This window comes from Tupaia chinensis, unplaced genomic scaffold, assembly GCF_000334495.1.
Source record: "Tupaia chinensis unplaced genomic scaffold, TupChi_1.0 Scaffold000196_1, whole genome shotgun sequence".
Classification (NCBI taxonomy): Eukaryota; Metazoa; Chordata; class Mammalia; order Scandentia; family Tupaiidae; genus Tupaia; species Tupaia belangeri.
The window spans coordinates 2,428,816-2,444,048 of NW_006159671.1; the positions used below are offsets into that span (position 1 = coordinate 2,428,816).

The 15,233-nt window shown below is 40.7% G+C and overlaps 1 protein-coding gene across 1 annotated transcript in view; it reads left to right on the plus strand.

Annotated features, from left to right (window-relative positions):
* The window catches only part of ANO5 (anoctamin 5), an 82,389-nt gene that overhangs the window by 64,365 nt on the left and 2,791 nt on the right, over nt 1-15,233 (plus strand). The window contains exons 16-20 of the mRNA XM_006146902.2: nt 4,128-4,225; nt 7,788-7,918; nt 10,239-10,444; nt 12,059-12,237; nt 12,523-12,628. Coding sequence (XP_006146964.1) covers nt 4,128-4,225; nt 7,788-7,918; nt 10,239-10,444; nt 12,059-12,237; nt 12,523-12,628 — 720 coding nt within the window. The remainder of the gene's footprint in view (nt 1-4,127; nt 4,226-7,787; nt 7,919-10,238; nt 10,445-12,058; nt 12,238-12,522; nt 12,629-15,233) is intronic.

The window sequence follows — 15,233 nt, forward strand, 5'->3', positions numbered from 1 at the left end:
CTTTCTTTTTCCCTCTCTCTCTCCCTCACTCTGTCCCTCTCTGGTCAAATTAAAAGAAATAAATAAGATAAATAAAATACATATTAAGCATTCTTTTATGAGAAGAAATAGCCATGAGAGGTGGTGAAGGGGGTGATAGGTGACGTGGAGGGACTCCTGGGGGGTAGCGCAGAGCACAGTTGCTCCTGGACTCCTCCCTGGCAAGCTGGAAATAAGGCCGCAGCCCCCTTGAGCAGTCAGCCTGCCATCTGAGTGCCCTCTTCAGAGACTGTGGCTTCTGCTGCGAGTCCGTGCACGGTGTCATGCCCAGGAAAATGAAAAGAGCTCATTATCCACTCAGCGCTGGCATGAGTGCTGGCAAGTAACTTTCATGTTATACTGTCTGCAGCTTGGTGTTCTCTTTCTCTCAGCTTTTCTTCCTTTCTCTGCTGGCAACAGTGAGAAAATCACAGCAAATAAACTGCTTTGAAAAGCACCTGAGGGGCCAGGCAGTGGTGGGGTGGTTAAGGTGGCTGCTTCGTACGTGGCTGACAGGAGGCTTGAGAAACAAGCCAGGCAGGTGTGCATGTGCAAAGGAGGGCGAAATGGGAGAGAAGCAACTCTGGCCTGACCGCGTCCCCCAGGGGTGCTTTCCCACTTTCCTTCTCCCTCTTTCCTGGTGAAAAGCCAGCCAGTGTCATGGTTGTTGGGGCATCTGGATCCCAAATGGCCAGTTGGACAGTTTGAGTCCCAGACCTGACACCTTAAGCAACGCGCTGCTGGTTGTATGTCACACACGTGTGTGAGCGTGAGCACACACAGACACACACACCAAATCCCCACAGGAGGTAGAAATGGAGAAGGGATTGTGTAACCATTCCCTGTGGAGGGTGCTTTCTCAGTTGCTGTCTCTTTCTCCTGGGTGAGTGCATGTGCCCTTTGGAAAGCTAAAAACAAATCAAAACTCCTGAGAAGTCACAGCTTTCTTCAGTGAAAGTCACTAGACTCACATTAGAGATTCCGTAGGGATGCGAATAAATTTCACTAAAATGGTGGAATCATGTGTGTTTAGGATTCTCATTCCTGTTCCGGTGTTAATGCAAGGTCATGAATTTGGCCAGATCAGCTTGTGCTATTGGGAGAGCATCCACTCAGAAAAAATCATTCTCCTACTGTTCGTGCTATACTATGGTGTGAAGAGAATTTAATATTTTCCTATTTCTGGACTGTCTTAAATGCCAGAGCACGAGGAGAAGGAAAATGCGTATTATTGCTGGCCCTGTTTACCATCACCTTGTTCTCAAAATTGATAAAGCCAAGTAACCCTGGAGAGGAAAGCACAGCTCGGTGGGAAAAGATCCCTGTCCTTGACACGGGCTTTCTTTGCTTAAACTGGATTGAATACATGAGAGCAAGCGAGAGAGTGAGCTGACATATGTACTACATGAGAGCAAGCGAGAGAGTGAGCTGACATATGTACTACATGAGAGCGAGCGAGAGACTGAGCTGGCTTATGTACTACATGAGAGCGAGCGAGAGCGAGCTGACATATGTACAGAGTATCAGATTGTGTTGGAAACTGCAAGCCCCTTCAGTCTTAAATGAATTTGCATTCTACATTCTGGCTGTGTGACTGGCCCTTCGGAAGTCTCCCCCCATCCCCATGTAAGTGTAATAATGACTGCTTCCTGGCCTTCTCCTGTGGTTAGATTAATACGAAGGGCTTAGTAGAAAGCCTAACACAGATTCATTGTTACTTAATATTGCTCTGCTGTGACCAAGAGAATATTCGACCAGATGTCCACTTGTCTCAAGGTGTACAAAATTCATGAAGACACAGGAAAATGCATTCAACTTTCTTGTCTTTTTACTTCCAGAAATCCCTCGAACTTACCAGGAATATGAGAGCAGTCTTACCTTGAAAATGTTCCTGTTTCAATTTGTAAATTACTACTCATCCTGCTTCTACGTAGCTTTCTTTAAAGGGAAGTTTGTGGGCTATCCTGGAAAATACACATACTTGTTTAATGTCTGGAGAAGTGAAGAGGTAAGAATTCTCTTGAGAGGTGAGGCACTTTTTTAAAAGAGAGAATTTTGTTATAGGGCACATGTGCTCGCCGGAGAGACAGGAAGTGAGAAATCACCCCCCGCCCCGGGGGAAGGGCCATGACTCAATCCCTTCTCCTCCATTCTCTCTGGATTTTGGCCATGCATGCACATGTATCCGTGAATTTTAAGCCACCAGATTCAGGACTCTAACCACGGTTGACTATGTGGGAGTCCAGTGTCATAGCCATTAAGCCATCTGCAGCCCTGAGAGGCGAAGCTTTAGTGCTTGGTGCTAAGCAACATCCATTCCAGGTGATCCCGTTGTAAGAGAAGTCTAGACCCCGACTCGGTCCACAGGTGCCTCCGTCATCCAGTGGGCTGCCCAGTTCCTTCAAAGCAAGAAGTTACATTGTGCCTCTGATTTGGTAGTAAAATATAAACTGTGAAGTAGGAAGTTCCTTATTTCTGAAGGCTTCTTGTAAAGAATAAATTATTGCCTTTTAAAGGAAGGGTTAGAGAATTTTCTATGGATTAGAAAATGAGACTAGAGCAATGATTTTCAAACTCAGCTGTATACCCAAATCATGTGGAGAATAGAGCAGCTCCCAGCTGTAACTCCAACATGAAAGATTCAGAATTTTCTTCTCTCTTCTTTCTTTCTTTCTTTCCTTTTCTTCTTCTTCTTCTTTTTTTTTTTTTAAGAGAAAGATTTTTACTATGGGGGGGTATGCACTAACTGGAGTGACAGAGAAAGCAAAAAGTGACCCCCAGGGGGATGGCTACACAGCAGTCTCCTCTCCATTCACCTCTCGGATTTGGAACAAGCATTCACATGCACCCTGCATGAGTTTGAAGTTGCCAGGTCCGGGACTCAAACTGCAGTCAACTACGTGGGAGTCCAGCGACATAACCATTATACCACCTGCTGGTTCAGATTCAGAGTTTTCTAAGGATGAGGCCCAGGAATCTGTTTGTGTTTTGTCAAAGAGCACGTGTGCTCACCAGAGAAAAAGAGTGAGTGAGAGGGAAAGTGAGAACTCCTCCCTCCGAAGGGATGGCCATGCTTCAATCCCTTCTCCTCCATTATCCTCCTGGAATTTTGTATGTGTGTGTTTGTGTGTGTGTGTGTGTGTGTGTGTGTGTGTGTGCACACACACACCCAGCATGATATTCAAACACTCGCGCACCGAGTATTATATAAAAGCCACTAGGTCCAGACTCAAACTGCAGTTGGCCTAGTCATGTGGGAGTCCAGCACTGTAACCACTACACCACCTGCTGGCCCCCAGAAATATAAGGGTTTTTTGTTTGTTTGTTTTTTGTTTTTTGGAGAGGTTTTTGGCATAGGGTGCGTGCGCTCACCAGACAGAGAGAGACTGAGAGACAGAAAGCAAGAACTCACCCCCTGGGGGGATGGCCATGCCGCAATCCCTTCTCCTCTATTCTCCTCTTGGGATCTTTGGCACGCCCACACATGTGCCCGGCGTGAGTTTTAAGCCACCAGGTCCAGGATGTGAACCACTATCGACTACATGGGAGTCCAGCGACATAGCCATTACGCTAACTGCTGGTCCCCAGATATATACGTTTTTAACAACGTCCACAGAAGTATCTAATGTAGCCCCATGGTACTCATCTGTGATCAGTCTTGGAACTCTTGGGCAAAAAAATCTCCCTAATCACTTTAATATCCTTCCTAACCAAAATCTTTTTTGTTTTTTTGGAGAGGTTTTTTTTTTTTTTTGCTATAGGGCTTGTGCGCTCACCAGACAGACAGAGAGAGACATAGAGACAGAAAGCAAGAAATCACCCCCCCCCAGGGGGGATGGTCACGCCACAATCCCTTCTCCTTCATTCTCCTCCCGGGATCTTGGGCACGCACGCACATGCGCCCGGCGTGAGTTTTAAGCCACCAGGTCCGGGACGCGAACCGCAGTCAACTACGTGGGAGTCCAGCGACATAGCCATTATGCTAACTGCTGGTTCCCCCTAACCAAAATCTTGAGAGTTGAATGTTCTGGTTTATGGTTTCTTTTAGTTGCTGTAAATTTTTATCTTTCATCATTCACTGTATTTTCTCCACTCTTACTTCCAATCAGTGTGACCCTGGAGGCTGTCTAATAGAACTGACAACTCAGCTGACCATCATAATGATTGGAAAACAGTTGTTTGGAAACATTAAAGAAGCCATTTATCCGTATGTATGACTCACAAGTTTTCTGCTTGATTTAAATAATCACAAGAGGTTTCCATGAAGAAAATGAAAGTTTAATTTAATTTTAATTGAAAAATAATTGTATATATTTATGGAGTACAATGTTGTTTTATGTTTTGAAAGAAGAGGCCTTGCAGTGTCATGGTCTTCCTTCCTTTGATCTAACTTTGTTGCCCAGGACAACCTCGAGCTCCCCAGAGTCCCCCTCTAGGTCACTGGGATTACAGGCATATGCCATATGCCATTGTGTGCAGGATTTATGTTGCACTGAACTCAGGCCCCCCAATGTGGTCCCTGAAGATCACAGCATCTCAGCAAAATTCACCACCATGGCTGGGACTGAATACAGACTTTGAAGTATTCATTTAAAAAAAAAAGTAGTTATTCCCCCCTCACATGTATATTATTTCTCAAGATTACTGAAAATTAACTTTGTGAAAAAAGCCATGTGTTATCCATCTAGGCATAAAAATTTACTATAAACAAAATAACAAAGAACTTCCAGGACAACACATAACTCAGAAACATACTAATAATGAATATACTATAAAAAGAGAGAAGTAAAAGTAAAATGATAGTCGATCTCTGATATTAGGTTAACATTCTGATAGATAAAAAGAGAAAGTGGGCCAGCCCTGAAGCAGAGTGTTAAGTGCTGTGTGGAGGGAGCTATATCCCACATGGGTGACCTCAGGACTGGGGGTGGATCATGGCATGAAGACCCTATTGAAAGTCCTTTTTACTCACTCTGTCTGTTTCTCTTTCTTCCTCTCATTGAATAAATAAGTTTACTTCAAAAAGTGACAGAAGTGAATATGAAAAGGAATCATTTATACATAAACAGAAAGTGATATTTTAACTAAAGAGTACAATAGATTGAGTGATTCTAGTATACAATTCCAGACCAAACATGGCTGGAGAATGAATTAGAGAATTGAAAAATAGTACTGAGAAATACCAACATTGGATAGTACAACAGAGAGCTGAAATTGTTAAAAAGTAAAGTAACAGTATGCTAGATTGAAATTATGATTCCTGGTTTACAAATAATCCTGTACATCTTCATATAATACAGTGGTTTTTCAAACCATATAGCATTGAACATTACATTATTAGGTTAGCCTTTTTAATATTCTATTTAAGAAATCTTTCTATACCACTAAATTAAAAAGGTATTCTCATATATGTCTAAATTTAATTCTGTATTTTTTTTTGAGGTGAACACTTCAATGTTTATTCACATGCTTTGTTTTTCTCTTTTATAAATTTAATTCTGTATTTTAAAAATACCTTTTAATACCATTGTCTTTAACTTACCAATCCTTAGTGGATATGGAAAAGATTAACATGAGAGACAAATTCAATTATTTTTTTATATATGATGTATATATTTATGTATATATTCTTTCATATATATGAGAGAGAGAAATATGCATAAATTGCCATATTATCACTTACTGAGGAGTCATTACTTACTGTGATCTACACTTCCATTTATGCTATATGCGAAGCACAAGATTATTCTCAGTTTCCATTCTATTGTAGGATTTACCAGTCTCTGCTCTAACACTACATTCTCTCAGTACAGCTTTATACTAAGTCTTGATATCTGGTGGGGAAAGTTTTTCCAAGGAATTATTTATCTGCAGAACTATATTGGCTTTCTTTGGTCTTTTGTCTTTTTATATAAATTTCATAACATCTTGTCAAATTTCACACAGAAAAATATTTTGCTTTTTTATTGTAATTATATTTTAAATTATTTAGCATGAGCAATTGACGTTTTAAAAATATGTATTTTTATTCATGGACAGTTATTTTGGAGTTTAATGACTTCAAATACAGGTTTTTAATTTCTGCATATAGGTCTTAAAGGCCTTTTGTCAAATAAATTTCCAGGTTCTTTTACTTTTGGTTGCTGGAATCTGTTTTGAAATTACGTTTTCCACTGGCATGCTATTGGTGTATAGGAGCTAAATATATTGATAAACATTATTTATTTCTTATGATTTTTATGTAACTTCACTTAGATTTTCTTTTTTGCAGAGTTTATTTTTTTTCTTTTTTTTTGGGTATAGGATGCATGCGCTCGTCAGAAAGACAGAGAGTTAGAAAGCGAGAAATCACCCCCTGGGGGGGATGGCCACATTGCAATCCCTTCTCCTCCATTCTCCTCCCGGGATCTTGGGCATGCACACACACACACGCGCAGCATGAGTTTAAACCACTGGGTCTGGGACTCGAACCGCAGTCGACTGCATGGGAGTTTAGCAACATAGCGATTACGCTAACTGTTGGCCCCTTCAGGTTTCTGTGCAGCCATATCACTGTCAATAATCATAAGAGTTCTCCTTCATGTCATTTCCTTTGCCTTTTTTCTCTCATCCTATTATTAAGATCTCCAGTAGAGTCTTGAATGTGATTATGCGCATTCTTATTTTGTTCTTGACTCTAAACTTTTAACTTTTTTCTGTTAAGAATGATATTGTTTCAGTGTTACCCACAAACTGAGTTCATTTGCTATGGCTTGTGGTCAATAAAATGAGAGGCTGAGGCTGGGGAAGGGAGTTTTTATGCAACGAGTTTACCTGGAGACAGCAAACGTCACCAAACTGTCTCAGAAAGTCCAACGTGTGCTCAGTAATCATAGATACAAGATACAAACACATGCAAATCATTCCTCATTGCCTTATCCTGGTTCCTGATTTCTGCAAATATCCATTCCTAGTTTCTCATCTCACCGTTCATCAAAATAGATCTCCCTGTGACTCAGCATTTTGTCAGTGTTCTCATCAGCAGCTTCCCTCAGTGTGAAAATCTCTTCAGTCTTTGCTAGATCTCAAACTGGCTTGCTTAGTCAGAATTTTGGTAGATACTCTTGATCAGATTGAGGCAATTTCCTTCTATTCCTACTTTTCTATAATAGGCTTTAATATGTGCTTAAAATAGATACATTTTTCCACATTAGTTGAACTGATTTTATATTTTTCTCCTTAATTCTGTCAATGCGGTCTATTACATTGATTGATTTGCTAATTAAAAAAAAATTCCTCAGTGTAATCCAACATTATCATGATGTACTGTCTTTTTATACAGTACAGAATTTAGTTGATTAGTATTTCCTTAGTATTATTGCATTTATTTTCACATATTAGATAAGCTTCTACATCTCCATTCTCAGACATTTTCTAATATAACAAGTTCCCTTGTCCGTCCTTGAGTGTCCTGAATATCGTGACAGCATTGAGGTTACTAAATGACCTCAGTAATAACCATATCCTTCCACTCTCTTTCACTGAACTGTCACTGAGTCATTCTGTTTCTGTGAGCAGAGTCAGATGTGTCTCATTCTTGACCTCCACTTGTGTTATAAAAGCACATTGGATTTTGATTTGAACACTAGCTGGAGTTGTGATTCTCCTTGCCCTGTGATCTTAAGTGATTTCACCTGTGTGCCTGCCAGCCTTCAGATTTAGTACTCTGATGTTCTAACCTCCTTCCTTTTAGCCGTATTTCACGTATTTACTTTTATCACTCCCAACAGCATGGCTTTGAATTGGTGGAGACGCCGCAGGGCACGGACCAACTCCGAGAAACTGTACAGTCGATGGGAGCAGGATCACGATCTTGAAACTTTTGGATCCCTTGGCCTATTCTACGAATACTTGGAAACAGGTAATTTTTTTTTTCTTTTTTCTCTTTTTTTTTGGAGAGGTTTTTGCTATAGGGTGCATGAGCTCGCCAGAAAGACAGAGAGAGACAGAGAGGCAGAAAGTGAGAAATCCCCGCCAGGGGGAATGGCCATGCCGCAATCCCTTCTCCTCCTTTCTCCTCTCCGGATCTTGGGCACACACGCACACGTGCCCGACGTGAGTTTAAGCCACCGGATCCGGGACTCGAACTGCGGTCGACTACATGGGAGTCCAGCTACATAGCCATTTCGCCAACAGCTGGTCCCAAAACAGGTAATTTTTGACCACCATTTGGAAATAAAATCAACCTGAATCAGACAAGTGCTTTTCGGCTCTTAATTCTCTTTCTGCCTTGCAAATAGAATGTTCCGTAGTACGTTGAGAGTGTGCAGTGTTGAGTAAATCATCAGAGACGGATTTACTGGGTGGATGGATATGGAGAAGACTTGTTTGCTATTTCCCTTTGTCACAAATGGAATGCAGAAGCACGTTTACTTTCAAAATACCAGTCTTAGGGATACTCAGACGTTCATATTGTTGAACCGGATCAAGTAAGAATTACTTTATATCACCTGTCTCAGGTTAGCCTGAATGGCCACTCTTTTTTGGTTTCCCCAGTGACAGCTCAGATAAAGAAAAATTAGAAAACATTTCCAGAGTCTTGACTGAATTTAATGTGTTCTTTTACATCAGGCCGCAAAAAGCTGTTATGTGAGGGAAACTCAAGTTGAACACAAAAAGTGTATAAAGTATTCCAAGGATTGGACAGAAGAGACTTTGAGATGAAATTTTAGGAGAGGGAACTTTGAGAAGTGCTTGTGTACTCAGTGTTTCCTTCAAGCCTTTTCTCTACTTACCTGGTGGAATGAAGTAGGATGATTTTCATAATTTATTCTAAAGGCACATAAAGTTATGGAGGAATGATATTATATTATTATTCTGTATTACACTGTAGAATAACTAATAACTAATATGACCCAGAACATTAATTATTCTATAGTGTAGTATAGACATGTGATACCTTGGTTGAAAAAGGTGAATTTTGGACAAACAGAAGTCTGTTTTATACAACTGCTGGTAAAATTAAGTAGCCCCTTCTCATTGAGGTGATAAGGCTATAATTTTTAATTAGTTGTGTAAGTTTCAAAAGGATTGTGCATATGCACGTCAGAGATTTTATTAGGATATCAAAAGATGAAATCAAGGTTTTGTTACATAATTAACTACTGTTTACCAAAAGAACAGCTAAAAGTTAATTTGTTCTGGAGGGCTTACGTACATTCTCTTTAACCTCAAAAGAATTCTACAGATTAGTCTTTATTTGACATATTTTGTTTTGAGGGATACTGAAACTTGGGCAACTTAATTTTGCATGGGCCAGAAAGATTTTAGAAAGAGATCTGTGATTTAAACCTAGAAAATGTATGCTGCTTCTACATAACACTTCCTCTTTATCTTCTATCTTCTGGTTCAGTAGAGGGTCAAGAAGGGAGGAATGCAGTATGTATTTATTCACTTGACAATAAGATTGACTGAGTCTTTGGAGAAAAGCTGAAATCCACAAACATTCGAGGTTTATTTAGGAATAGAGGACCAGTACAAGAGTCTCTCTTCCCTCCTCCAATGGAAAGCCATTCCCCTCTCTTTTTTCTTCACTCATGTAAAGCTGCCCAAGCTGTCAGTTGAATGGGCTCTTCAACCTTAAGCCTTATGGTAAGCCAAAGAACAAAAATGAGGAGAGAAACCAGCTTTACACAGGTGTAGTCCCTGTTAAGTCTTAATGAAGAGAGAATAAAACATTACAAAGATGTCAGCATGATGCAAAGGAGGATGTTAACCTTCCTCTAAAAAATGTATGTATCATCCGCCCGTTGATAATTGATAAGCACACACACAGGTATGCCGACTACTAGAAGCATACAAATAAACCAGTCATCATCCCTGAGCTCAGAAAGTACTGGGTGGTCAGTAAAGTCATGATGCGTTTTTCTATACAAAATTGTGTCATAATTTTTATGACAACCCAATACAATCAGCAAGACAGAAAACTTTGGTTACCCCAGATTTCAAAGGGAATAGCAAAAGGTACTGAGCTATGCATACCCAGTTTCTCCTAAGAGTTGTAGTGAGCAGGAAGTTCCTTTGCCTCCTTTGGGAAGAAGTGGGCAGGCTGATGGAGGCCTAGAAGGCTTACCAGGAGCAGAGCGCTCCAGCGTGAAGGAAGTGGCAGGGGTGGATCATACTTTGCTTCCGCCCTCATGGCAACGAGTTCATTTCGTTTTGTTTTGTTTTTCTCTCCACAGTTATTCAGTTTGGATTTGTTACATTATTTGTGGCCTCTTTTCCTCTGGCTCCTCTTCTTGCTCTTTTAAATAATATTGTAGAGATTCGAGTGGATGCCTGGAAACTTACTACCCAGTATAGGAGACCTGTCGCTGCTAAAGCTCATAGCATAGGCGTTTGGCAAGACATTCTTTATGGAATGGCTGTCCTTTCTGTTGCAACGAATGTAAGTGGACCTGTTTCAGTGGGGTAACTTGGTATTTTATTTCCGGGGTGGGAGATATGAATAATGCTGAACTAAATCTTTATTTACATTTATTTCATCATGGTGATAGTCCATAAAGATAAACATGTTTAAACATGTATGTAAGCAATATAGAGAAATCTATGATGTGTAAAGTCTTAGAAATACAAAGAAAGTTCTAAAATATACTCATTAAAATATCATGACATAGGTTCAAACCATGTGACAAAGTAAACCAAAAGTAAGTAATAGTATAAAGTATTTGAATAATACAATTAAAGATTGAGGGACCAGCAGTTAGCGTAATGGCTATGTCATTGGACTCCCATGTAGTCGACCGCGGTTTGAGTCCTGAACCCAGTGGCTTAAACTCACGATGCACGCATGTGCATGCATGTTCAAGATCCCAAGAGGAGAATGAAGGAGAAGGGATTGTGGCGTGGCCATCCCCCCTGGGGGGTGATTTCTCGCTTTTTGTCTCTCTGTCTGTCTCTGTCTTTCTGGCGAGTGCACACGCCGTACAGCAAAAACCTCTCCTAAATAAAGAAATAAATACATACAATTAAAGATTGATTATACACGCACTTGTATACCACAAACAGAATGTACATTTGCCTGTTGTGTTTATGAAGCACTTATTTTAAAAAATGGTAAGAAAATGAAATTCCCCAAATTAGAAATTTTACACTGCATATTGACCTACAAGGTTTTAAAAAATTAAAGTTGATGAGCCAGCAGGTGGTGTGGAAGTTAAGAGTCTGGATTCCATATGGCCAGCTTCATGGTTCAAGGCCCAGACCTGGCAGCTTGTAAATCATGGGGTGCACATGTATGTGTGGTCACCCCCCAGGGGAGGGATTCTCACTTTCTCTCTCTCTCTCTGTCTTTCTCTGGCAAGCACACATGCCCTATAGCAAAAACTAAAAAATTAATTAAGGTTGATAATGAGATCATCAAAAGAAGAGACCAGAATCACCTGCTGGCCCCTACCTATTGCAGATAACTAATTTCTTAGGAAGTAATAATTGCCGGATTTTTTCAGTGTGATAGAGAATATGAATGCAATGGCAGCCACAGAGGAAGGTTTAAGTTTTTAGACTTCTACTTCATTAAACATCTGTTGCCAGCAGCAGATGATTTTAAATGGATTCATCAGGGGACTAGCAGGTGGCATGGTGGTTAAGGTGCTGGACATTCCCACATGACCTACTGCAGTTCAAGTCCCGGACTTGGTGGCTTGCTTTCTCATTTTTCCTTCTTCACTCTCTGTGTCTTTCTCTGGTCAAATTAAAATAAATAAATGAGTAAATAAAATAAAAAAATAAATAAATGGATTCATCAAACCTAAAAGAAGCATGTGTTTATATTGTTCCAGGGTTTGAGAAGGGAAGGGGAATTCCAGCCCCACGGAATCAAATACTGAAATGAGTTGCACTAAACTGTGGGAAGGTTACCACACGAAACCTCTCTCCACCCTCTCACCACCACCTTAGTGTTTTAAACACTTCGTAGCCACACGGCTCCTGGCACTGAATGGGGAGACATTCTCGACTCCAGACTGGCAAGTCCTGATCCTCCTCTTGCTTCATCCTTCAGGCTTTCATTGTTGCGTTCACGTCGGACATCATTCCCCGTTTAGTCTACTACTACGCGTACTCAACAAATGACTCGCAGCCCTTAAGAGGGTACCTCAATAACAGCCTGTCAGTGTTCCTGATCGCAGATTTTCCAAACTACACGGTACCTCCGGAGAAACGAGACTTCACCACTTGCAGGTTTCCTTTTGTTTGTACTTGAGATACCCTCCTTTGAGAACTTTGCCTTTGAAAGGCAGGAGAAGGTTCACACGTATGTTTCAGGTTAGATCTGTGCTACCTGTAGTTGGCATGTAGCCGTGGTTTTATGTAAACAGAGAAACACTCTGCCATGTCGGTTGTCTTCCTGTGACTGGACTTTTTTGGTCAACTAATTTGGTCTCTTAAGAGAAATAATCAGAATTTATGCCAGGTCTCTCTGGTTGAAGCTCTAACCGAGTTTTTGCCTTTACTTGCATTTTTCAGGTACAGAGATTACAGATACCCTCCTGACCACGAGAAGAAATATTTTCATAACATGCAGTTTTGGCATGTCCTTGCTGCCAAGATGACCTTCATCATAATTATGGAAGTAAGTTGGTATTAACTTCCATTCCAGTGACTCGCGCTACTCCCCTTAGGCAGATAGTTCTAAAGGAACTCATCACACAGCCTTATCTCAATAAACCGTTTTGAAGGATGTATTTGCTGTTATAGAAAGCAACTGAGGGAAGTGTTAAGAAGAAGGAGTCGCTTATTATTCACTTACTGAACAGAAAAGGAAAGGACAGATCCGCCTGTTCCCTTGAGATCAGAAGAAGGGGAGAGAATCCACTGATTTTTACAAAATACCAATTATGGGGACCAGCAGATGGCATAATGGCTATGTTGCTGGACTCTCATGTAGTCAACTGCAGTTTGAGTCCCAGACCCGGTGGCTTAAACTCACGCTGGGAGTGTGTGTGTGTGTGCCCAAGATCACGAGAGGAGAATGGAGGAGAAGGGACTGCAACATGGCCATTCTTCTGGGGGGTGATTTCTCGCTTTCTCTCTCTCTCTCTCTCTCTCGCTCTCTGTCTGTCTTTTTGGCGAGTGCATGCACCCTGTAGCAAAAACCTCAAAAAGAAAAAAATACCAATTATGTGCTAGTTCGAGAGGCTGTTCGATGTCATAAGAATCTTGTCAGTTACACTTCATTATTCCCTTTGATAAATGAATCTGAACCATCGTTGGCTTAGGTTTAACTGGTATTAACAGGAGAGCTGCAGTTTAGTGCCAGCTGTGTCTGACTCCCAAGCCCACGTCCTGTCCACCATGTCAATAATTCCTCTCTTGTGGATTAACTCCTATAATTAGAGAAGAAAGGCGTGCACGAAAAGGTAATACGGAAGGAGTATTTTTCTAAGTTACAAATTGAGAGTTGAGTGCTACAAATTATGACAGTGAGAGAGAAGTAAATGAAGACACCTTTGTGTTCTGCAGTAGAGCCTCATACTAGGTGCCTTGAACGCAAGCACAGGCAATTCCAGTCAGTTTCTCTTTATTTTATTTGCTTGTTTTGTTTTTGCCATAGGGTGTATACGCTCACCAGAGAGACAGACAGACACAGAGAGAGAAAATGAGAAATCACCACCTCCCAGGGGGGATGTCCACGCAACAATCCCTTCTCCTCCATTCTCTTCTTGGAATTTTGGGCATGCACATATATACGCCCAGCATGATTTTCAATCCACCAGGTCCAGTTCTTGAACCATGGTCGACCACGTAAGAGTCCAGCACCATAATCACTATGCCACCTGCTGGCCCCAGTTCCCGTTTATTTTATTTTATCAAAGTTATGCATTTAATTCTTTTTTTTTTTGTAGAGATTTTTTTTTTGCCATGGGGCATGCATGCTCACTAAAGAGAGAGAAAGAGACAGAGAGCAAGAAAAATTACACCTCCCCTATAGGGATGGCCACACTGCAATATCTTCTCTTCCATTCTCCTCTCAGGGTTTTTGGGCACATATGCACATGTGCCTGGCATGAGTTTTAAGTTACCGGGTCTGGGACTCAAACTGCAGTCAACTGTGTGGGAGTCCTGTGACGTAACCATTATGCTATCTGCTGTCCCTGTGCATGTAATTTTTAAAATATCACATAGTTCTATATGACTTTAAAATAAAAACAGTCTTACATAAGTTTCCTCCCTTCCTTCATGTCCTAATTTCCAAAGGCAAATGTTTTAACTTTTAAAACTTATTCTAATAATTACCTCTGTAAAGGAAAGCAGTAGGGACCAGCAGATGGCGTAATGGTTACATCACTGGACTCCCATGTGACCGTGGTTTGAGACCTGGACCCAGTGTCTTAAAACTCAGCCAGGCACGTGTGCTTGTGTGCCCGAAATCCTGAGAGGAGAACGGAAGAGAAGGGATTACAGTGTGACCATCTCCCCTGGGGGGATGATTTCTCACTTTCTGTCTTTCTGTTTCTCTCTGTCTTTTCTGTGAGTGCAAGCAAAAATATATCAAAAAAAAAAAAAAAAAAAAGGTGGAAAGAAAAGCAAGGTTCTCATACAGTAATTTATTTTTTTTCCTTTTTGATATTAATCTATGACTTTCTACTATTGCAGGTCACACACACGCACACACACACACCCCTCACACACAAACCTGTCTTTCTCTTTCCTCTCAAATACATTAGTTGTCGGAAAATTCAAGAAGTATTTTTTTGTGTGTTTCTATGCAAAAATGCATCTTGAATTTTCCAACCGCCTAGTACACCACAATTTTCTGTGTATGTAAGTCCATGATATCTTATTCTGAAATTTAGAGTTTCAGAAAATAGGAGTTCTGAAAAGTTAGATGCTCCTGATACAGTGCCTTTGAAAGTCCTTACTACTTTCTGAATTTTTCTGTGGCTCTGAAACAAAATTGGCTTTTGCTTTTTTATTTCCACTGTCAGTCACCTTATCACCAATTGCGAGTTTAAGGGCCAGTTCTCCTCACCCCCTGGAGTCTAACTCCTTTACGAATGTTTTATTGCATTTTCAGGAAAGAGCAGAGATAACATAGTCAATAACTACATTTAATAGCAATTTCTCTGATTACGTATTTAAATATATGTTTCAATGTTGGTGCTTATATGGAAGTTCACGGACAGAGACTGTATTTTCTTGCTCCCCTCAGAACTCCCTGTCAGATACAGTGACTT